This window comes from Mauremys reevesii, linkage group 5, assembly GCF_016161935.1.
Source record: "Mauremys reevesii isolate NIE-2019 linkage group 5, ASM1616193v1, whole genome shotgun sequence".
NCBI lineage: Eukaryota > Metazoa > Chordata > Testudines > Geoemydidae > Mauremys > Mauremys reevesii.
This window is the reverse complement of record NC_052627.1, coordinates 68,649,771-68,672,297: the sequence shown is the minus strand read 5'-3', so window position 1 is coordinate 68,672,297 and position 22,527 is coordinate 68,649,771. Positions and strand designations below refer to the sequence as shown.

Below are 22,527 nucleotides of genomic sequence, written 5' to 3'. Positions count from 1 at the left end.
CTTAACCAATTCTAGCTCTCATCTCTACCTTTTTCCCTTTGTAAATAAACCTTTAGATTTTAGATTCTAAAGGATTGGCAACAGCGTGATTTGTGGGTAAGATCTGATGTGTATATTGACCTGGATCTGGGGCTTGATTCTTTGGGATCGAGAGAACCTTTTACTTTTATTGGGGTGTTGGTTTTCATAACCATTCCTCCCCAGGACGAGTGCACTGGTGGTGATACTGGGAGACTGGAGTGTCTAAGGAAATTGCTTGTGTGACTTGTGGTTAGCCAGTAGGGTGAAACCAAAGTCCCTTTTGTCTGGCTGGTTTGGTTTGCCTTAGAGGTGGAAAAACCCCAGCCTAGGGCTGTGATTGCCCTGTTTGAGCAATTGGTCCTGAATTGGTACTCTCAGTTGGATCCCGCCAGAACCGCATCATCACAACATGCTAAACTTTTTAAGTATTTGAGTAATTCCATTGATGTCAATAGTACTAATCATATGTTTAATGTTAAGCATATGCTTAAGTGATTTGATTAATAGAGATAGGGACATATTTCTAATTTATAGAATTAACTGACAGATTACAAGACCTACTTGTGACTATTACTCTAACAGTATGACATAAGTACCTTGTTTAAAAACTGTATCTCTTTAACAATCAGCATTAACTAATCTTACTACAGTTTTTGTTAAGGTTTAACATTCATTCAGTAGAAAGAAGAGTCATGGATGCATTTTATAATTTGATGAAAAAACAAAGGCGTGAATGAGATCCAAATACTGAGAAAAAAATAAAAAGTTTAATAGACAAATTAAGAAAAATGAATAAAACTCTACGGAAATGTCTGGCTGTGTAAGTATTACTATATATTTATTATTTTATTCTGTTAGTGATCAGAGGCCTGAATCAGGATCAGGGCCTAATTGAGTTTGATGCTGTAAAAACACATAGCATGAGACAATTTGTGCTTCAGCGAGTTTATAATTTTAATACTGGGAATAACAAGTGGATGTAACAGACAAACAGATGAAATGGGCAAGGGAGGCATGATGGTTTCCACCATTTCCTTTGGCAGGCTACCTATATGGCCTAAAAAACCTTGTTATTTACATCCTTCAAATACTAATGCTATCCTGCTCCTTTATTATCATTTAGCCTAACTATACATAATCAACAGAGCAGAGTGATTTTTGTGATGTCCAAACAACTCCTGTCTGAGTCCCCCAAATCAAAATTGAACTTTTCAAATTCAGACATGGCAGATGTAACATTATGTAATTAAATATATAGTCATGACATCAGACTCAAGAAAAGTACATGCCAGATTTGAGATCCTCAGCCCTGCTTTGGCCCCTTTGCACCATGTAAAAAGGACAGACAGCATAAAGGGGCCATTAAAAGCTCCTTTATGAGGATTCTTCTAGAGCAGGCACTGTAGAAGACAGCCATAAGGCTGCTTTCCAAGTACCTGTTTGCAAACTCTAGCACAGAAGGTGCAGGAGGCAGTGCTACAACAAACAGCAATGTGGAGATTCCAAGTAGTGCTGCAGTCCATAGGGTAGTCTTAGGAGGCTTCCTTAACTTAGCCAGGCCCCCAGGGCTGTCAAAGTTATGCTGGAGGCCTCTTCAGCCCCCCAGGGCAGCCTAGGATTGGGAGGTGCTGTGAGTTTTGTGATGTTTAGAGTGCAGCACAGAATTTCACTTCAAACTATGGGCCAGGCATTTTGGCAGAAAAAATGCTTTTCTTTTCATAGCTGCTTTCCAATATAGCCAGCCTTCTCCTACAACCTGAGCTTAAAGGATGGACCCCTGGAGCATGGGCTCATGTGGACTGAGGTGGTGATTGTTCCATGAAGAGTATGTTACTTCAAAGTGAATGAATCTTAAGTGTAATTTAATTAATAATTGGAGATATACCAATCTCCTAGAACTGGAAGGGACCTTGAAAGGTCATCAAGTCCAGCCCCCCCTGCCTTCTCTAAGCATGACCAAGTACTGATTTTTGCCCCAAATCCATAAGTGACTCCCTCAAGGATTGAACTCACAACTCTGGGTTTAGCAGGCCAATGCACAAACCACTGAGCTATCCCTACCCCCCCAATTCCCTTCCTGCATTGAATGTGTCTACAGTTGAGAGCAGCTCATTCATTTCTGCTCCATTGTCTATCTGGAACTTGCTTATTTTTGTCAACCACTAAGACCCAGATTTTTAAAGGTATTTAGGCACCTAAAGATACATATAAGTGCCTAATGGGATTTTCAAAAGTGTCTAGGTGCCATCTCTGTAACCTTCTGGAGTGTACATTGGGGGTGGGGTCTGATGTCATGATGAAATTTAATTTATTTAAATGGGAGTTAGGCACCTAGGTGCTCTTGAAAATCATAGTAGATTCCTATCTTTAGGCACCTGAATACCTTTACATATCTGGCTCAATGTCACTCTTCCTTTTTCAAATTCATGACTTTAAATCTTCCAGTTCATGTTAGCATATAACTAATATAAAACCCCTTTCACCTTTCTCTTCCCACACTACTGTAGCATTCTTTCATTCTTTCTCTTACTTTACAATAGAGTACTTATCCTTAATTTGCAAGAATATTGTATTTTTTGCACTTTTACATTTCTGCTTTCTTTTCAGTTTCCTCCATTTTTGTATATCATTATCCTTTTTGCCTGTATAAGTCACTTTATATTCTGCCTTATCCTTTAAAATGTTTCTGTTGCTTTGTATGAAGGTGATGATATAAAATTCAATTGATATATATTTAATGATTTGTGAATTTACATTAGTTTTGAGATCTTAATTTATGAGTCACTTGAAAAGGAAATGCATATTTAAAAGTTGAAAAGTCAAAAGAGTACTTTGTAATCAATTTTAATTACAAAAAATACTTTTTAAAAATTGTATGTTTTATACAGTAACCTAAAAAAGAAGTCTTCCATTAAACTTGAGAGAGTGATCTTTAATTTGAATGAAAAACAACATTTAAAGAAAAGACTTGAAAAGCTTACTAAAGTCCCGCCAGACAATACTTATGCTAATTCTAAAGCTGTGGATAAAGAAGTGAGTCATTCATTATTGATAAACATAACTTTTGCTTTTGTTTTTAAACATTTAAATATAGGATTAGTATGCGTGATATCGCTGTACTTTGTAATTCTGTGCTTAATCTGTCATGAAACTTGTCTAAATTGAAAGCCTGGTTCTGCAAGATACAGAGCACCTCTAAAGAGATGCTGAGTGCCTTCACCTCCCTTTGATTTTTATTTTTAAGATGGATCCAGATTCATTCACCCTCCCACTGAGTTTACTGAGATCCAGGCAGGAGAGTTACTCCAGCATTAGAGCTTCTTGTAATTCCTGCAGACTCTATGGCCTGAGGGGAGAGGATGATTTACCCATCCATTGGGAATTATGGAGTGTAGAAGGCAAGGAATTCATTCCCGTGACCTCTCCTCATTGCACAGCTCTATCAGTTGCTGATCTGGGACTTGTATTTTTTTTGATTAATTGATTAACTCACTTTGGAGCTAGCGTGACTTTCCCAGTCTTGTATGCATCACAAAATAGCCATATGGTGTCATTTCAGGAAAGTGTATCTATGTAGGAAAGCGTTTAGCACATACTCAACTTTATGTAACAATGACTGCCATGTTAAATTTAATATTGATTAAGTTCCACTGATACATGACAAGGCACATGCTTAAGTGCTTTCTTGAATAGGAATGAATTTAAGCATGGGTTCAAGTGCCTTATAGCAATAATTCTGTATTTGGCTTTTTGATAAGATAGATTCTGTCTTCAAACTATCAGACTAGAGAATAAGACATTCTGATGAATAAATATTTGTTTTACACAATGGAGTTCATCAGGATAAAACCACAAATATTGTATATGCTAAATTTCAGTAAATTAGCCAATCATTCATATTTAAATGCTTTCCAGAATCAGAGTATTAATGCATATTTCCTGTGTGTGTGTGTTTATTTAAATTTCTTCAAATCATGTACATCAGCCTGTAGGTATGTATACATTATTTTTGGAAGAAATACATCCATTACCGTTACATTGGATCAAAGTACAAAAAAGTCCCAGTTTACAACAAAGAAATAAATGTTTTCCTCTCAATACACTTGTACCCTCGTAAACCCGCTCCCTGAGAAAATACAGAGGCCTTGCAGCATGCCATGAAGTCAACAAAGGCAGACTCTGTCAAACGACACAATAGGGAGAGTGGTTAGGAAAGGCATATTCCAGAATTGTAGATTGTAAGGATGTTTTCTCTATAACTATATTAGGTTAATTCAAGAGAAGGCTGTCTGGGAAAAACAGGCAAAAAGGAAGAGAATGGCTCAAGATAGCCACCTCTCAGAAAACAGTTCTGGAATTGTCCCTTAACAACTCTTAACTACTAGTTTTTATTTTACCTCCTCTCCAGCCAAACTATAAAACTGGTTTGGAATAGGACAGGAAAAGGAACAGACAGGACCAGGACAAAGGAACTCTGGCAAGGGCATAGGCCTGGAAGTGACATCCTGGGTCACTGCAAGCAACCCTGTCGTAAAATCCCATTCATACATTTATCAAGCTCCGTTTTAAAACTGTTTAGGTTGTTGCCCCCACAACTCCAGTTGGGAGGCTCTTCCAGAACCTCGCTCCTCTGAAGTTAGAAAGTCTCTTCTAATTTCCAGCCTAAATTTATTCATGGCTAATTTATACTCATTTGTTTTTGTGCCAATATTATCCTTAGCTTAAATAGCTCTTCTTCCTCCCTGGTGTTTGCCCCCACCACATTCTGAATGTATTGATAGACAGCAATTATATCAAGAAACGAAGATCCTTTTTAAATTGTGCCAGAGGTGCAGCTATTCCTGTAACCATGACACTTTCTTAAAGCCTTCAGTACCACTTCAGTCTTATACAGGTTCAGACTTAGCCAGCTAGCTTTTATCCAAACCCCAGCCTTTGATAGATACTGGTAAGCTAATCAATATTGCACTTGAAACAGTGAAAGCTGTTTTTGAAAATATAAGCCTTTAACTTTACCTTCAAGATAAGGAAATATTAACTGGTGTGCATGTTTCTTTCTTTCCTCATTCTTCACTAATGGGTAATGCCTGTCACTTGTGGGATTCAGAACTGGTCTGGTGTTGATGCTGGAAACTCCAGGACTAAACCCCACTCTTCAATTCAGGACACCAGATTTTCTGCCTCTGGTGGCAGAACAAGTTGGTGGTTGTTTCTTCTGAGCATTTTGTTCTATAACTATAATTTTGATTTTGTTTTTGTGCAGTGGCAGCCTCATTTCAATTTCTATCACCTCTTTTGTGGTGAGGCATTACTACAGTATTGAAGCTCTAACCCTCTGCCTTCTCCAGTACAGCACCTTTAATGTAGCTTTTTGTATGTAACAGTAAATGAGTTGGCCAGTTTCCCTTGTTGTTTGTGTGGGTCTTTCACACAGCAACATGAAGAGAAAAACAATTTTTAAAATCAGGAAAAGTGACTGTAAAAATTACTACAATTAGTACAGAAGCTCATGGACAGGTATAGAACATGAAACTACATTGAATTAATTTTTAAAATGACTAGACTTCAAGTTAGAAGTGTGTGTTTAAAGGTTAAAGAGAGTGTTCTTATTTTGCATATTTATTGTACTTTCTGTCTGAAATAGGCTCGACTGTTTTTTCTGATGATGTGATGGAACAACTAATGCTAGTGCTAGCAAACTTATTTGGAAGGAGATATCTACCAGCCTGTGCTACGAAATTTAGAAGAACATCTCACCAGTGAAATGTAAAGAAAAAACATTTATTATTTCATTTAATTAATAATTTATTATTTGCATTGTGGTAATGCTTACAAGCCCCAATTAGGGATCATGGTCCATTATTCTAAAGACTGTACATACATATAGTGAAAAGACAATTCCTTTTTGAAATATCTAATTACTAAGGACTATAAAGCCATAGTAATTAACCAAGAAAGGGCCAGTAGATCCTGGCTTATGTGAATAATATCAAACTATCTAAGTATTTCAGAGATGACACAGCTGCCTACACAGTTCTTGTCATGCTGGTAATTTATCTTTTAAGTGTGTTGATTAAATCGTTCTTTACTAAAAATTCCAAACACTGTTCATGTATCTCTTTCCCCACATTCTAATTTTGACCTCCAGTCTAAAGTGCTATCATCTGTGAAATTTACAAATTGACTAGCAGCGCATTGGCTATAGAGGTTTTAACCTTTTCTTTGATACACCTAGATCCAAACTTAGGGTCAAACCTTTTAGAAGTGTGATAATGTGATAAGATGGGCAATAATGTTGATTATGCACAGGGGGAGGGCAGAAAAGGGGAGCCTATATAGAATGTAGTTACTGGTACTCTTCCACACAAACAATTCGGGACTCCAAGTGATTTTGGATTAAACCAGATGGGGATGGGATAAAAGGACAGAACTGGTGAGCAGCGAGTGTATGTGGAGCTACTCCTCTAGCCAATTTTTTAATATCCAAGCAGGAAAAGAACATTTTTAATTTTCAGTTTATAGCTTCTAACCTCATAGATGGTATTGGACAGTTGTGACCAGTGGCAGCAAAGCAGCAGAAACATTCATGTTGCTAGGGTGCCTGTGGAAGGTCAGGCACTGAGATGTGCAGCGCTGGCAAAAACCTGTGGGTTCTTGAGCTATGTGCAATCACCGCCCCATACCCCCACGCCATTTGCACCAGCATGAATCCCTCATATCAAATTGAATTATATGTTGAGCTCTCTGTGAGTAGAAGCGCAGGAAATTCCATACATTGTTGCGTGAAAGCCATGTTCAGCTTTAAGTTCTGTCCATTGTAGACCAACTCTAGGTGTCTAAAGTTGGGCATTTTGAAGATTTGGGCCAAGGTATTTGGCACTATAGTCTTTCCAGTGTGTGCTTGTAATCTTCACAAATGTTGTGTGTATGCATCAAGGTAGGACTAATGCTCCTCAGATACACAGAAATAGTTTACCTAAATAAGGTAATAAGCTATATGTTATTTTAGGTGTTTCTATAAGACCCCAGAAGAGTTTGCTGCTCCTGTTCATTAATACAACTGCAAAATAAAGAAGAATTTTGGTTGTTTTCTTCTAACAGTAGCCAAGCTGGCTGACATGGAACAAGAATACCAACTTCCTTTATCAAGGATAGGTAGGCACTGGAAACACATATGCATATTAATGTGGATACAAACTATATTGTGAATGTCTGATAGTTTTGATAATGGGGACTTAGGTGAGTGTAATGTTATGCAACTAAAGGCTGGTGAATTAAGCCAAGCTAATACAGAGATATAAATTGCATTGCTTCTTTCATTCTATAGTAGGGACTATAGCTGTGGATTATATTGAGATATTGGAGGTGTTATGGGGTGCAGGGATGTGGCACATAGGTTAGCTGCTATCCTTTCAGGATTCAGGGAGTAAGAATTAAATGAAAGGTACTCCTTTATGAAAGGAAAAAAAGTGCCAGAACCCCTAATTTGCCTTGACTTGTGTTGAAAAGAGCTAAACAGGCAATTATCTGTCAGCTTAAAAATCCAGTCAGAACTTCTGAGGTATGTTATGATACAATAATGGTTTTCAGGGTGTACTACAAACATTAATCCTCACATCGTCCTAATGAAATAGATAGGTAACCCATTATAGATGAGCATTGTATCAGGAGTAAAACAATTGAATTCCTCATAAGCCAATAAGCAATCTTTGGCAATCAGAAAGCAATATGAAAAGACATTGTAAGATTACAAAGCACTAGATTTCCACCTAGTCAAATTGCTTGACTGGCATATTATATTATCATATGGCTTCCTGGAAAGAAAGATGTTAAGTGGACTAATTAAATGTTGCCTTGTTTGACAAGGATGGATATTTTACCTTATAACCCCCCCCCTAAAAATTTAGTATTTTAGGGTGTTGCCTGACCCTTTTTAAAGATTCAGAATATTTGTATTAATTGTCAATTGATCAGAAGGTTTTGGTCCAAGAATCAGGCTACACAGAACTAAAACCAATGAGTTCCATATCTTGCAGGAACCCTCAGGGTGTATGGCAAGGACCCTCCATGCCAAAGAGAAAGATAGGAGTAATACTGTATTGGGGATTTTTGTGGTATCATTCTTTGCATAATCTCTTAGTTTTGCATACTTACAGTGTTCCTTGATGAGCGGTGGTAAGAGACAAAGTACCAGCCCTGTCTCTCGCATGCCAAATGAGTCAGATGGTCCAGGTTCATCAATGCCCCAGATTGATGGTAGAGCTAAAGAGTCAAATGATCGAAAAAGCTAACAATGATGGAGAAGCCAAGCTAACTGTACTTGGTGGTTTGTCCTCTTATAGGGCCTGAGCACCATCATGAATATTCATGATAGTGCTCAACCTTCCATGCCCAAATCTAACTTTCTCACCCACATAATACTGAGGTGTACTTATTCTATAAATTAACATATTAATACATATGAATGTCATTTAGCTCATTATCAAATCCGTTGCTTCTTGCTTAAGCTGGTTTACAGTTATTACTTCCAATTCTTATAGTGTTCCTGTGGTTGCCGTTTACCATTAAGTTCCAACTCCGACCATTACATAAGCTATCTAAGAGTAACTGTCAAACCATTTATCTCTACCAAATGTCACAGGCCTACTATACTTATGCTAACTTGCTTAAGCTAATGTCTTACAGGATATAGGCCTGTAGGTTCCTTGCATTAAAGCTGAATATAATAAAGGCTAAGATAGCCCTACTGGGTACAAGTCGAGATTTTTTTTTTAGATGAGGCAGCACATGAATTGTAGATTTAACTGTATTCATTCCATATGTCTAATCCCTTTTCACATTAGTGTAATGGTTCTCAGCTTCTTTTGATCTGTTACAAACAAAATGGTCAACAAAATCATCCTACAGCCCATCATATCCCATGATATGGGTACAAAGGTGTGACTGGGTGCCTCCATGGGCCACACTGCGGATGCTATACTCAGGGCAGACTGCAAAGAATAGGGTAGACAACCCCCAAAACTGGTGATTTATTCTATAGTTAGATTCACCAAGCCAATAAGAAAACGGCTTCTGTAATACCACACTGGTTACCAAGAAGCCAAATACAGTTACCTTTAAGCATTCCAGCCCTTGATGCCCCCTCCCCCATCCCATCTAGACAGCAGTTTAATTTAGTGAGAGGTAATAGAAAATCTGATTCACCATATGTGAGGTTCATCAATCCCAAAGGACTGGACACTGATCCCCAGGTTAATATGAGTCTCAGATCTTACCCAATAATCACTCAGATGCCAGTAATTAAAACTAAAGGTTTTAATAATAAAAGGAAAAAGAAGGAAAAGTGTTGCAGTGGTTAAGAGATCAGTATATGTACAGAGATGTGAAAAGTCCTCATGTTCGTTTCATAGCAGAGATGCTGAGGCTGGTGATTTGTAAAAGTCTATCTGGAATCAATTAAAAAAGTTATAGTGCAATAGGCAGTCCAGGTGTAGAGTTTGTTTAGATTTTTTATGAGCATTCCAGGGTAAATCCAGAATAAACCTGGAGACCTTAGTGTTGTGGCTTAGACCTTCCCTGTTAAAGTTTAAGCAGACCTGAGATAAAAAGGATCAGTCCCGAAGCTTACTTTATAGTCCTCTACAAGCTGATAAGCGTCTTGACAGCAATTGTCACAGCAGGACCTTCCCCAAATGAAGAATAGCTGTGCATGTTGTTGCTTTGAAGCTAATCTTCTATTTCCTGTGCATACACAGGCAGACTAGTTGCATTCATTAACATAGGGCAATTAGCCATTCAAACTATCAAGACAGTTCATTATAGCATAGATAATTAAGCTGAAAATAATGTAAATAATAATTTTAGTTCTACAGTATCTTATATCTTTAATTTTAAGGGTGACTGAATCATCCACCTCCATAATAGGGCCATTAAGACATGAAAGGGAATTAGCATCTACAAGCTGATCTTATTACATTTGTTAAACTTCTAACAAGCTATAGATAAACACAGACAAATACACTTAGCATCTACCCTTGATTTCTATTACTACAAATAAATGGGTTCATGATTGCTGGTCTGGGACATATCTTTGAAATCCATAGACAAGTATTTTGTCTTGGTTACATTTCAATGACTCTTGTTTAATTGTTATGGGTCATATCCAAGTTGACCAGTCTGTTAGTGTCACAAAAATTTTGATCATGGGGTAGGTTTTTTTCTGCCATTTTGTGGATTGCAAACCAAAAAAGGTGGGGGTGAGGCTTCTGGGAGAGTGTGTTGATGCTTTTGAGGATGGGGAGAAGAGAATGATGTTTCTGAGTTGGGAGAGTCATCTAGGTGAGGGGGGCTGGTGGTCTTGATGTGAGAGGCTGTAAGAGGAGGGAGCTGGTATTGCTGGGCAGGGCTCAAATTGGGGAGAAAAAAATAGTAGGTACTCTTCCAGGTTCCACCTACAAACCACTCTTCCGATCTGAGATGTTCAAATGAGATGTCACTCACAATACACTGTGCTAATGTTCAAAATGTGATCACATGCACTGATAGGCTCCTAGTGGCACCTGAGCTTTGCCTCCTTCTCAGTAGGATTCCAACAAAGCTCTGAGCAGGGCAAGTTTAAGGCAAATACATAATGCCCACATCCCTTGGGCATAGCTGTCAGCCATGTGTTGACATCAGAACCTCAGCTTTCATTTAAAGAAAGGGTCTAGGCCTAATGATAGGAAAGATAAGGCTGAAAATGTGACCCAAATGTCATTGATCCAGTGATGACTACCTTATTCTGCAGACAACTCCCACAGAGGGATGACAAGCAGTCACTAGAGCTGGCGGAAAGCTGACTGGCCTCACCACCATCATCAGGTCCATGCTCCTCTAGATGGATAGCAGGATCTCAACAGACTTCCAGTGTGATCGGGTCACAGACTTAAGTAAGAGGCAAAGCAGGGAGAAGATGGCAGCAGCAGCAGGAACCACCGTTCAACTCTAGATGGGCTACTCCTTCCTTTCCATCTAGGCTCCTACTGATTCCTAACAACCATGGAATGTTGCAGCTCTCAGGCAGTTGGGTGTGACCCACTGAGCTTTCCAAAGTCATGCTCAGTTATGAAGTGTGGCATTAGTGTTAATAATTAAGGAACTGCTTTGCACTGTTGGAGAAATCCCAATACTGATTAATTGGAAAATATTTATTTAGTTGTGGCACAAGTAATTGTAAATTAATAATAATTGGAGATATACCAATCTCCTGGAACGGACCCTGAAAGGTCATCAAGTCCAGCCCCCTGCCTTCACTAGCAGGACCAAGTACTGATTTTTGCCCCAGATCCCTAAGTGGCCCCCTCAAGGATTGAACTCACAACCCTGGGTTTAGCAGGCCAATGCTCTAACCACTGAGCTATCCCTGTCACAAACCAGGAAAATGAAGCTTGGACTGGTTTGTGTGTGCAACAAAACACAAAGAGAAAATTGTGGCTTTATAAAACAGCCTCTTTCATAATACACTGGGCATTTACATTAGGGATTATTTTTGATGTGCAAGGAATGCAGGATCACACCCATGGATCAGTGCCTCAGTACCACCCTCTGCAGGTTCCATTCCTCCAGTCCCCCCGTCTTTGTTGTTCCTGACCCTCTCCTCCCTTTTTGCTGTTGCTGTCCTCTCCTTGACACTTGTAGTTGATACCTTCACCAGGCTTCTCTTTAATCATCTCAGGAACAGCTGTTCCTTTGTTACTTGGGATCCACTTTTCACTATAGGAACTGCAATCATATCTCTTTAAAGATATTTCAGTGACCCTGTAGTACAACCATTTTCTCAATATTTCAGTGTGTTTAATGTCCACTATTATTTTGACCCTAGTTTAAAGGTTTTTTTTTAAGGTAGCAGGAAAAAATATTTAAGTTGAGGTGGCTAATTTTAGTTTTAAAAATATCAACTATATGATAAGTCTTAATCAGTTTTAGCAAGACACAGGATACCTTAGGTTTAATTTTTGAAGCATTAGGGAGATTTATACTTTGCACACAATTCCACACTAATTGAGATGTTTATGAAAAAAATTAACTGCTTTTAAAATGCACTGATTATTAAAGGGCACTTGAGCTTGTGAAGGTATTACATTCACATTTTAAAATTTGTTCTTATTAGATTTTACACATACAGAATGTGATAATTCTGAACTGACATCTCATTTGATGAATAGCACCAAAAGCATAGCTTCTGTGTCACCTTTCACATGCCTGTCTGGAACCGTTGACCAGGATTTATTTGATGCTGAGAATGTTAATGAAGTAATTTTTATTTATTTTTTTTTGTAGAGAGGGTCTCAAAAATCAGAAGGGGATGGATCACTTGATGATTACCTGTTCTGTTCATTCCCTCTGAAGCACCTGAGATTGGCCACTGTTGGAAGACAGGATACTTGGCTAGATGGACCTTTAGTCTGATGCAGTAGGGCCGTTCTTATGTTCTGCATCTGAATTTCATTCTGGGGGAGTGGGAATTCTTAACTCTTCTATGGTCCCTTTGCACCAATTATGAAGTAGACATAAAGATGCTTAGTGAAGACCTCCACTAAAGAGGGAACTACAGAATAAGTTGGCGGTGGAAAAAGGCATTAGCTGGGGGTGTTCTTACATAAGCTATGAGGCTTATAGGCTATAGCAGTCATGGCATAAGTTAAGTCTACTGTCACAGCAACCCTACTCAATCCCAACATATAGGAAGTGCAAGCTGTCTCCCTTTAGTGTGCAGTCCAGTGCAAGGACCATCCCCAGGCTACATCAGGACCCCTATTTCTATAATAGACTAAAGTAAATCCCCACCTCCTAATGCTCCTAAAATTGGGAGCATGAAATACAAGCCCAACACCAAACTGTTCCATGTTTCAAGGTGTTTGAGTTTGGAATTCATATTCAGCCCATTTCAGACAGAGCTGAACACATTCTCTGTATGAGTCAAAAACCACCCCAAATTCAGAAACATCTCATGGATAAGGTAGTGCTGAATGTTGAGAGAGCAGTCTAGGGCAGACCAGAGTCACGCTGCCATGTATGCTACTGCAACAGCATGGGGCCTTTGTGGCCATCTATAGAGCTCAGAAGATATATCAGTTACAGGCCAAAACCCCAGCTACTTCAACATAGAAAATGAAAATTGAAACTCTGCAAGTGCAAAGGGTCTGCTACATCAACCCACAGACAACATGATCCTAAATTTTCAGAGTGGCACAGATTATAGTCATGCAACTCCTTTTAGCAATAGGTCTAAAATCCTAGATTGCATACAGTAATTAGTGACACACCAAAAGTATAAAAATACAAACATTTGAAAAACAATTGATGTACTGTATTTCTCAGGCTGTCTTGCATACAATTGGTGTTAATGTCAGAAATGCTCCTTTGTGTTGGTTGGAGAAATACTATAATCAAGGAAGAAGAATGCCACTGAATGCTTATTTCCTTGACTTTTTTAAACATGGCTCCTTGATTGCACTGACAACAGATAACTGGTACGTACTTCTTGTTTAATTTGAATACTTTGCTGCAAAGTCATAATGGCTGAATATCTTTTGAACATGGGATAAGTTAACTGCCTGCAATTGCACAGCCACAAAATATAGGACAGGATCCCTTGTCATGATTACCCAGTAGCATAGAATTTTTCCTTATTAAAATATTACATTTCTGGTATTTATAGTTACAAACTTCCAAATGAGAAGAGTGACTTGCTGCGGCTGCAGACAATGTCAGAAGTGTGAACAGCCCTCTTCATTTAAGTAGTGTTTTAGCTGTAAAACCTAAAAATGGCAATTTAAATGTCAACTGCTGATGACAACTTCAATTCCAATCATTGTGGCTACTGTACTTTGCCTACAAATGCACATCACCTCCCAGTGTGACCCAAGCACCAAATGCTCCTACTATCTTCATATCCTCTTAGACTGCTAAGATTTCCAGCTTCCCTTGACAACTGAGGCCTGATATACACTACAGAGTTATGTTGATGTAAGGCAGCTTACGTCAACTTAACAATGTTCGTTTCTATACTAGAGTGTTCCTCCCATCGATGTAAGTTGTCTGCTACGTCAATGTGTAGACACTGCATTGCTTACATCAACTTAACTGGTCTCCAGAAGCTGTCACACAATGCACATTGTGATCTCACTGGTCACTGTTTTCAACTCCGCTGCCCATAGCCAAATTTCTTTCAGGCCCTCGCTGTTTTCTTCCTCAGCTGCTGCTACACTCTTCTTTCTGGCCTACCAAACACACACTCAGCCCACATCAGTGCATTCAACACACATTTGCTAAACTCATCTACCTTACCTGTGAGTTTGATCAGATTACTCGCCTCTGAATATTTTTGAATCTCTCCACTGGCTCTGTCTGCTCTTTTATCACATTTAAGTTTCTTGTCATTGCCTTCAAAGTTTGGTTTACCTCTCTCAACTTATCCTCATTGGTCAAGCTTTGCAAAGTCTCCTGCCTGATCCATTCTCTGCCTTGTTCCCAGCTTCTCGTTCAGTCACTTCCATACTCTGTCATGCAGCCTCATAGATATAGTACAGCTATTCTAAGCTCATCTCCTTTCTCCATCTTTAAGGTCTACACAGAGTTAATGTGTTGTTAAGCCAAGGTGCGACGCTACAGCATGCTACCAGTAGTAACCTGTGTAGGCCCTGCTACGGCACACTGTACCAGGACCAACATGGGACTTGACTGCACAGCAAGCTAGCATGTTGTAGATTCACCCCCTGACTTGCCCCACACACTAACTTACCATGTCAACTAGTCTGCTCTGATAGGCTTATTTCTCCCCTGCTGCCTATAGTGAATCTAGTTAACTCGTACAAAAATTACCAGTTTTCCCCCTAAACTGTGTATACTTATCTGTCTTTTGATTGCTAGCTCCTTACAGATCATCCATCTTCAAATGTTTGACAATGCTTAGTACATTGTTTATGGTAGTGTTCACAATGTTTTCTATACAAAATTCTAAAACAATGAAAACGGAAATATGGGGCATTACAACTAGTTGAGTTTATATCAACAGAAATGAAGAAAGGTGTACTGAAACATCACAAATGTTAATTTACCTGCAGCTGCTACAAAATTTCCAGCCCCCTGCATGGAGTATTGCACTAATAACCTGAAGTCCTTTCTGCACAATTCAGTTTATTTGCCTATAGACAAATCAGCGAGTCTTTGATCTCTTTCTGTTCCCAATGCAGACAACATATTGGTCTGAATTCCACTTATTACAGTTTAGATTGCTTTGCTTTTGCATGCTGTTCCAATAGCTGTTTTCTATCCAATAAAGTTAGTTATTTAATGCATTTGTTACTTTCCCCAGACATATTTTTACTCTTTTCTAATGTGATTGTTTTGAATATTTTAATAGGCTAAGCATGATTATGTAAATATGTATAATCTTACTCAGTACAGCAACTTTGTTTTGCCTGAATTATGAGCTCTCAATTTTGAAATTAATTTTCTATTAATCAAAGTTAGACTTTGTTGATCTTTGTGGCCTGGAACAAGAGGTGTCTGTTTACTCTGGACTTTGCCTACCAGCTGGGAGCAATGAGAGGATTTGTAGCGTAGTGTAACAAGTTTCTTTTTAATAACCCTTTAAAATAATTTGAGATTTTTTTTTTCCTTTACTAGGTTAAATGAAGGAGATGCTTACAATCTACTCAAAGATTTTTCACTTATTAAAGCAATTGGTTATGGTATACATATGTACTGACAAAACAGAATTTTAATGTATATCTTTTTATATCTCTCAAGCAATTTTAACAAGGTAATTTTTTTTTTAAACTGAACATCCTTAGGTGAACTTTGTAACGATCCAAATGACAATGTTGTAGTTGCATTTCAACAACCGAGTGAAAGCTACAGTGCAAAACTGTAGTCTGAGCATCACATACTCTGTAAAGTTTGAAGAAATGACAGTAACATATAGTCTTCTGGACAGAAGACCTGGACAAAAAATAGTTTTAGCAGCTAATTTAACTTGAGTGTTTATGCTCTACTCGCTTTTCATTCTCAAACACACTTAGAATAAAAATTACAATAAATATATTAGGTTTTAGTCAGTAAAGAATTGGCCCATTTTCTTTTAATTATAAATATAAATTATTCATTTTATAGCTCATACTATACTTTGGATGTTTAATTTAAAACAGATGTGTTAAGCTTAAGATTTAACTTAGTGTTTTTGTAATAAAGGATGTAACTAGACAATTGTATCATTTTTCAAATTAAAATTTATGTTTTAACCAGAGTTTTCTGAAGCGTCTATTAAAAATAGAGTCAATTCCCTTTACACTTGAAAGTTTCTAGGGACAGCTACTTGTAGCTCACTCTCGGTCATTAACAGATGTCTACAAGGGACACAAGTCATTCTACATAACATGCTTTATTTAAACTCCTGTGTGAGAACATCCTCACAGCAGTTTAAGTGGCATGGCCTTTAATTTATGCATACTGACTTCATACTTATCTGATTTGCTTGCCTTATCTGACCTATGACCTTGTAGACACAACCCTAGGACAACGCTGGAGCATCCCTATTCTCCAAAAAGATCCTGCATGACAGCTGCAAGGTATCTTAAAAGTAGGCAGCACTAAAGCTAGTAGCAAATTGTTCACACAGGCTTGTGCTGTGTATCAGCAGGTAGACTTTGGCCATATCTACACACACACATATGCAAATAGTTGCAGCCACTTAAATGGTACATAGCCCTTTATGTAAATATTTAATTTCAGAATATCCAAGTATGTACGGGGAGACTTTAGCAAACCAGTAAAGTGCCTGAAACCACTATGGCTTATTGTTAAAGACGGCCTAGTCAGCAAGCTGTTAAAAGCAAGTCTCAGCTTGACCAAGGCAGGAGGGGAGGGGGGTTTGGGTGCCACCGAAAGCGCAGCTTGACCCCACGTCCTTTCTGATAAGAACTGTGTTGAAGTTGCTGATACATGTGTTTTAAAAGAGTAGGATATGCCCCAGGAATGCCTATTGAGGTCTCAAGGCTGCAAGTTCTGGAAAAACCCACACCTGGTTAATCAATAATCAGAAGGAACTTCTTGCTTTAAACTGTTTACTTAACAAGGTTTCTTTAAGGGACATGTCATTCTATTACTGATGTATAAATAAGGGGACTCATTTGGGGGACTCTTCAGGACTGGCCTCTCCCTCTGGATACATCTTGTGTTCCCCAGCAGCAGAGGGGCTGCTGCTGTATCACTCGAAAGCCACACTCAGCTTTGGTAATTATCAAGGGTTGGGGGTGTTTTACTAAACTTGTTGCAGACGTGTGTAAGTGCTTGAGACTAGTAAAGTTTAGCTTTAAGTGAAAGCACTCTTGTGTTGTCCTGTCTGTGCCAGCCATCTATCAGACGGCCGTGTCTCCCCTGATTTATTTCCTGACACCTCCTTGCACAGAGTAAAGTTACCAAGAGCTTTGGGTTGAAAGAACCCCAGGTAACAAGTACAGATTTATACCAGTTAACTAAACTGTAACCTGTCCTTTAAATTGGCTTCTGTACCCAATGACTGGAAGATAGCTAATGTAATACCAATATTTAAAAAGAGCTCTAGAGGTGATCCTGGCAATTACAGACCAGTAAGTCTAACATCAGTACCCAGCAAATTAGTTGAAACAATTGTAAAGAATACAATTGTCAGACACATAGAAGAACATAAATTGTTGGGCAAAAGTCAACATGGTTTCTATAAAGGGAAACCATGTCTTACTAATCTATTAGAGTTCTTTGAAGGGGTCAACAAACATGTGGACAAGGGGGATCCAGTGGACATAGAGTACTTAGATTTCTTACATAAATTAAGTTGTCATGGGATAAGAGGGAAGATCCTTTCATGGCTTGCGAACTGGTTAAAAGGGAACAAAGGGTATGAACAAATGGTAAATGATTTGGAGAAAGGGGTAAAAAGTGAGGTGGCAAAGTTTGCAGATGATAACTATCTCAAGCAGTTTAGTAAGACCAAACCAGACTGTGAAAAACTTCAAAAAGAGCTCACAAAACTAAGTGATTGGGCAACAAAATGGCAAATGAAATTTAATGTGGATAAATGTAAAGTAATGCACATTGGGAAAAATAACCCCAACTATACACAGAATATGATGGGGGCTACTTTAGCTACAATGAGTCAGGAAAAAGATCTCGGAGTCATCATGGATAGTTCTCTGAAGATGTCCACGCAGTGGCAGTCAAAAAAGCAAACAGGATGTTAGGAATCATTAAAAAGCAGATAGAGAATAAGACTGAGAATATCTTATTGTCCTTATATAAATCCATGGTACGCCCACATCTTGAATACTGCGTACAGACGTGGTCTCACTCATCTCAAAAAAGATATGCTAGCACTAGAAAAGGTTCAGAGAAGAGCAACTAAAATGATTAGGGGTTTGGAACAGATCCCATACGAGGAGAGATTAAAGAGGCTAGGACTTTTCAGCTTGGAAAAGAGGAGACTAAGGGGGGATATGATAGAAGTATATAAAATCATGAGTGATGTGGAAAAAGTGAATGTGGAAAAGTTATTTACTTGTTCTCATAATATAAGAACTAGGGGCCACCAAATGAAATTAACAGGTAGCAGGTTTAAAACAAATAAAAGGAAGTTCTTCAGACAGCGCAGTCAACTTGTGGAACTCCTTGCCTGAGGAGGTTGAGAAGGCTATGATTATAACAGGGTTTAAAAGAGAACTGGATAAATTCATGGAGGTTAAGTCCATTAATGGCTATTAGCCAGGATGGGTAAGGAATGGTGTCCCTAGCCTCTGTTTGTCAGAAGGTGGTGATGGACGGCAGGAGAGAGATCACTTGATCATTACCTGTTAGATTCACTCCCTCTAGGGTACCTGGCATTGGCCACCTTCGGTACACAGGATACTGGGCTGGATGGACCTTTGGTCTGACCCAGTATGGCCACTCATGTTTGTCTAAAGACAAGGCTAGATGGTGGGAGGGTCCCTCACAAGAATACATGGTTTTTTTTAAAGCTATTAGGATGATTTTGAGAAGTCCCATATTGTCTTAATCCAATGATTTTTTTAATACTTAAAGTTGGGGCCTATCAACCTTGGCAGTGGATCCTAAATAAGTTCTTGTCTGATTATGAATTATTAAAGCAAAGTGGAACCAAGCTTGTAACAAATTTCAGGGAAGGACAGTGAAACAAAGCTTTAGCTATCACTCTAGTAGTCTTGTGCTCTTTAAAATTACTAAAGAGAAACAGAGAATGGTTTGTAGCCTAGAGTCTGAGGAGGTGGAGATATTATTAAAGCTTTAGGCTGAGATTTTTAAAGGCATCTAGGAATGTGGATGCCTAGTGCTCATTAATAATTAATAGTGCTTTAGTGTGGGATTTTCAAAAGGGCTCAGTAACGGCCTGTTACTGCAACCACTGGAATAAATGATACAACCCCCATTGGCTGCAAGGGTAGCAGTTAGTTCAATCTTGACTGATTTGAAAAATCCACACTAGAGATGTGAACTGAAAAAAAGGAAGAAGACAGATACAGGCTAGCGCATGACCAATTACTGCTAATGTGCACAGTCTAGTAAGAGACAACTGGTGTTTGACTATGAAAATGGATGCTTGGCACTGGCTAACTTGTGCAAAGTTCAATTTATCTAGCTCATCCATACCAGATAAAGTACTTAATACCCCATTTAAGTCTGACAGAGTGGATGAAATCATACTTTCCCTAACTTAAAAATAAGCGCTAAGGGCTGGTCTACACTTGAAATGTTACAACAGCACAACGGCTGTAGTTCTTCAGTGTAGATACTACCTATGCCAGTGGCAGGGGTTCTCCTATCAACACAGGTAATCCACCTCTCTGCGAGTAACCAGGGTTAAGGTGAGTATAGCTATGTCTTTCAGGGGTGTGGATTTTTCTCAGCCCCAAGAGAAGTAGCTACGCCAAAATATGTTTTCAACATACACCAGCCCTAACAGAAGTCCAAATGCTACTGCTTCAATCCTGTAAGAATGACTTTTCTGAAGAGAATAGTATTTTACTAGTGAATTAGAATACACAGAGTGGATGGCCAACTGATCCTTTTATCATAGCATTCCATATGAACATTCAAATAGGTGGCTATCATATGAGCATGCTCTTCTGGTTTAGAGGAGAAATCACCAATGTAGCTCTTGACTAAAGACCAATGAAAAAGTTTCTCCAACACCACTACACAAATCTATTAGATCTGCAGAAAAGTTGTTAGTATTACATAATAAAAGGAGAAAGCATGGAAGAGGAATGCAGTATGTTGTCACCAATAAAATCATTCTATAGAATGAATGTTCAAGAGCTTCTGTGAAATTTCTCCTCTAGCATATTTAGGTTTTTGCTATGTTCTCAAAAAAGGATTACTTTTGTTTCAATAGTAGCATCCAGGCAGTGAGGGTTATTCATTTGAGAGAATGAAACGACGATTAAGACCTCGTGGAATAGTCTGAAGTCAGAGGCTCTGCTTGCGTAGAGTCCAATCCTGCAATTCATTCTCAGTGTGAGCCTATACCTCTGAAGTCAAAAAGAGCTGTCATTGACTTCAGATCAATGGCACCCAATTAGCTCCTAAGTCACAGAACAATTCAGAGTCGTTCTTTCTAGCACAGTATGGATGCTTCTCCCTATAATTAAGCTTCATTGTCTACCTGTATCTCACACTCAGAATACTTAAAAGGAAAAAGACCTATTGTCATGGCTGGAATGCTGTTCCAAGCACATTTAGGACTGCTTCAACTATACCTAACCATATACTTTCAGGAGCCATTCACATGGATCACGCTCCCTGCTGGGTCTCCGAGGCAGTTTGTTATAAGATGCTTTGCAACTCAGGGATCATTTCAGTTTAGAAGTGCACCTGCTGTCTACTAAATGTCTACTTTAACTTCCACTAGCATTACTGCAATGGCAAAAAAAAATAAATTCAAATTTCTAGAACTATCTTCACATACAAAAAAATCTTTGGTTTCATTAATGGGGACCCACACATATTGGCCTATATATAAACTAAATGAGCAATAGCATGTTACCGTTAAAGTTAGAAACTCAAATCAAACCACCTGAGTGTAATTAAATTACAAGACAAAACAGACTGGAACAATTTACTACTAATGGTTTTAAATATTTTAATATATTAGGTGGTGATATACTAAGCAACTGACACCGGTGCTAACAGATAAGCAAATAAATCCACAATGCTATAAAGATCAGATAGAAAATGATTTCCAGTGTTCTTTCCTATACACTGTGTACAAATTAAGCATAACACTAATAATTAAAGAACAATTCTGAATCCCAACCTCTAACAGCATCAACTGCTGGCATTAGAATTCTAATTATTGATGAAGGCAATGAGAACAGCATTATATTAGTATCAGGATGATGGATGAGCCAAGAACTCTGCCAAAGAAAAACCATGTCAGGTGGCACTGAAGACATTATTACAAAAGTCACTGCTTTGTTGGACCTAATTCAGCATAAAACTTGGATAAAAACAGTGGTGGTACAGAAGATATTACATATACCTATCGGGAAGAGTTTTGGTACCATTTTATACAGCAGAGAATATCAAAAGTTATGTTTCTTAATTAGTGACAACTACCATAACTAAAATTTTGCCTTTAACAATGCATTCAAATACTTGCTTCCTCTATAGAGGTCAGTAAAGATCAATAACTGAACCTGGGGAAACTGATCAAAAGATTAAATCACAAGAAGAAATGTCATCACTTCGGCCATTAACTATGTATTCTGATAAGACAGATTTGTTTAGATATCCTGTTTACTGTCTAAAATTTTGTAAGTATAAACATTTCATGCAAAGACACCACCTTCTTGTCACCTAGGAACTATTACAGAAAATAACTTGCTACACTTGATTATATTCAATATATCACTCAAGGTCAGAAAGGAAAGCCTTTCAAATCTAGATGTTTGTCTTTACTAAAAGGCATACATTATTTTAGCCCTATTTTAGCAGTTTGGTGGTTTTAGAATGTACCTTTTCAGAGAGCAAAAGCCACATTTCACTAATCTAAATATCTGGAGATGCATATACATACAGCATAGATTCAACAGAGCATGATAAATATGTTACTGTAAACTGAACAAGAGATTTTTCTAAGACCAATGTTTCTAGAAAATTCAATTACATTTCTGACCAACTGTTCTGTATGGATGTAGACTTAATTTCCTGTCCTGTGAAGAGAGACATACAATACATATTTAATTTTTTGAATGTATGTATTAACTCTTCAATATATTTTATCGCAGAAACATTCTGATCTACCTAGTAAATATTTAGGTCTATAAATCATATAGGTTGCAGTTATATGACGTTTTAGTGACATGGCCATTTCTATGATTTGAGGAGCCCTGAACCAAATAGGGGCCTCAGCCAGCACCCTCCATATATACATGACCCAGTCCATCCATGCTCTCAGTCCTTTAGCTCCATGAT

The 22,527-nt window shown here is 38.3% G+C and overlaps 1 protein-coding gene and 1 long non-coding RNA gene across 3 annotated transcripts in view; one reads left to right on the top strand and one right to left on the bottom strand.

Annotated features, from left to right (window-relative positions):
- The first annotated feature begins 743 nt into the window (after nucleotides 1-743).
- Nucleotides 744-11,287, top strand: LOC120405907. Its single transcript, XR_005598979.1, has 5 exons — nucleotides 744-841; nucleotides 2,910-3,054; nucleotides 5,666-5,787; nucleotides 7,123-7,176; nucleotides 10,808-11,287. It is a non-coding gene; the product is annotated as an uncharacterized LOC120405907 (long non-coding RNA).
- LOC120405906 overlaps nucleotides 7,940-22,527 on the bottom strand; it is a 32,547-nt gene continuing 17,959 nt past the window's right edge. Inside the window, exon 9 of one of the 2 annotated variants that reach the window (XM_039539836.1) lies at nucleotides 7,940-8,283. In XM_039539836.1, the coding sequence (XP_039395770.1) occupies nucleotides 7,955-8,283 (329 nt within the window). In that variant the 3' untranslated portion in view covers nucleotides 7,940-7,954. Of the gene's footprint in view, nucleotides 8,284-21,176; nucleotides 22,266-22,527 lie in introns of those variants that run through there. The other variant, XM_039539837.1, reaches the window with a different exon arrangement.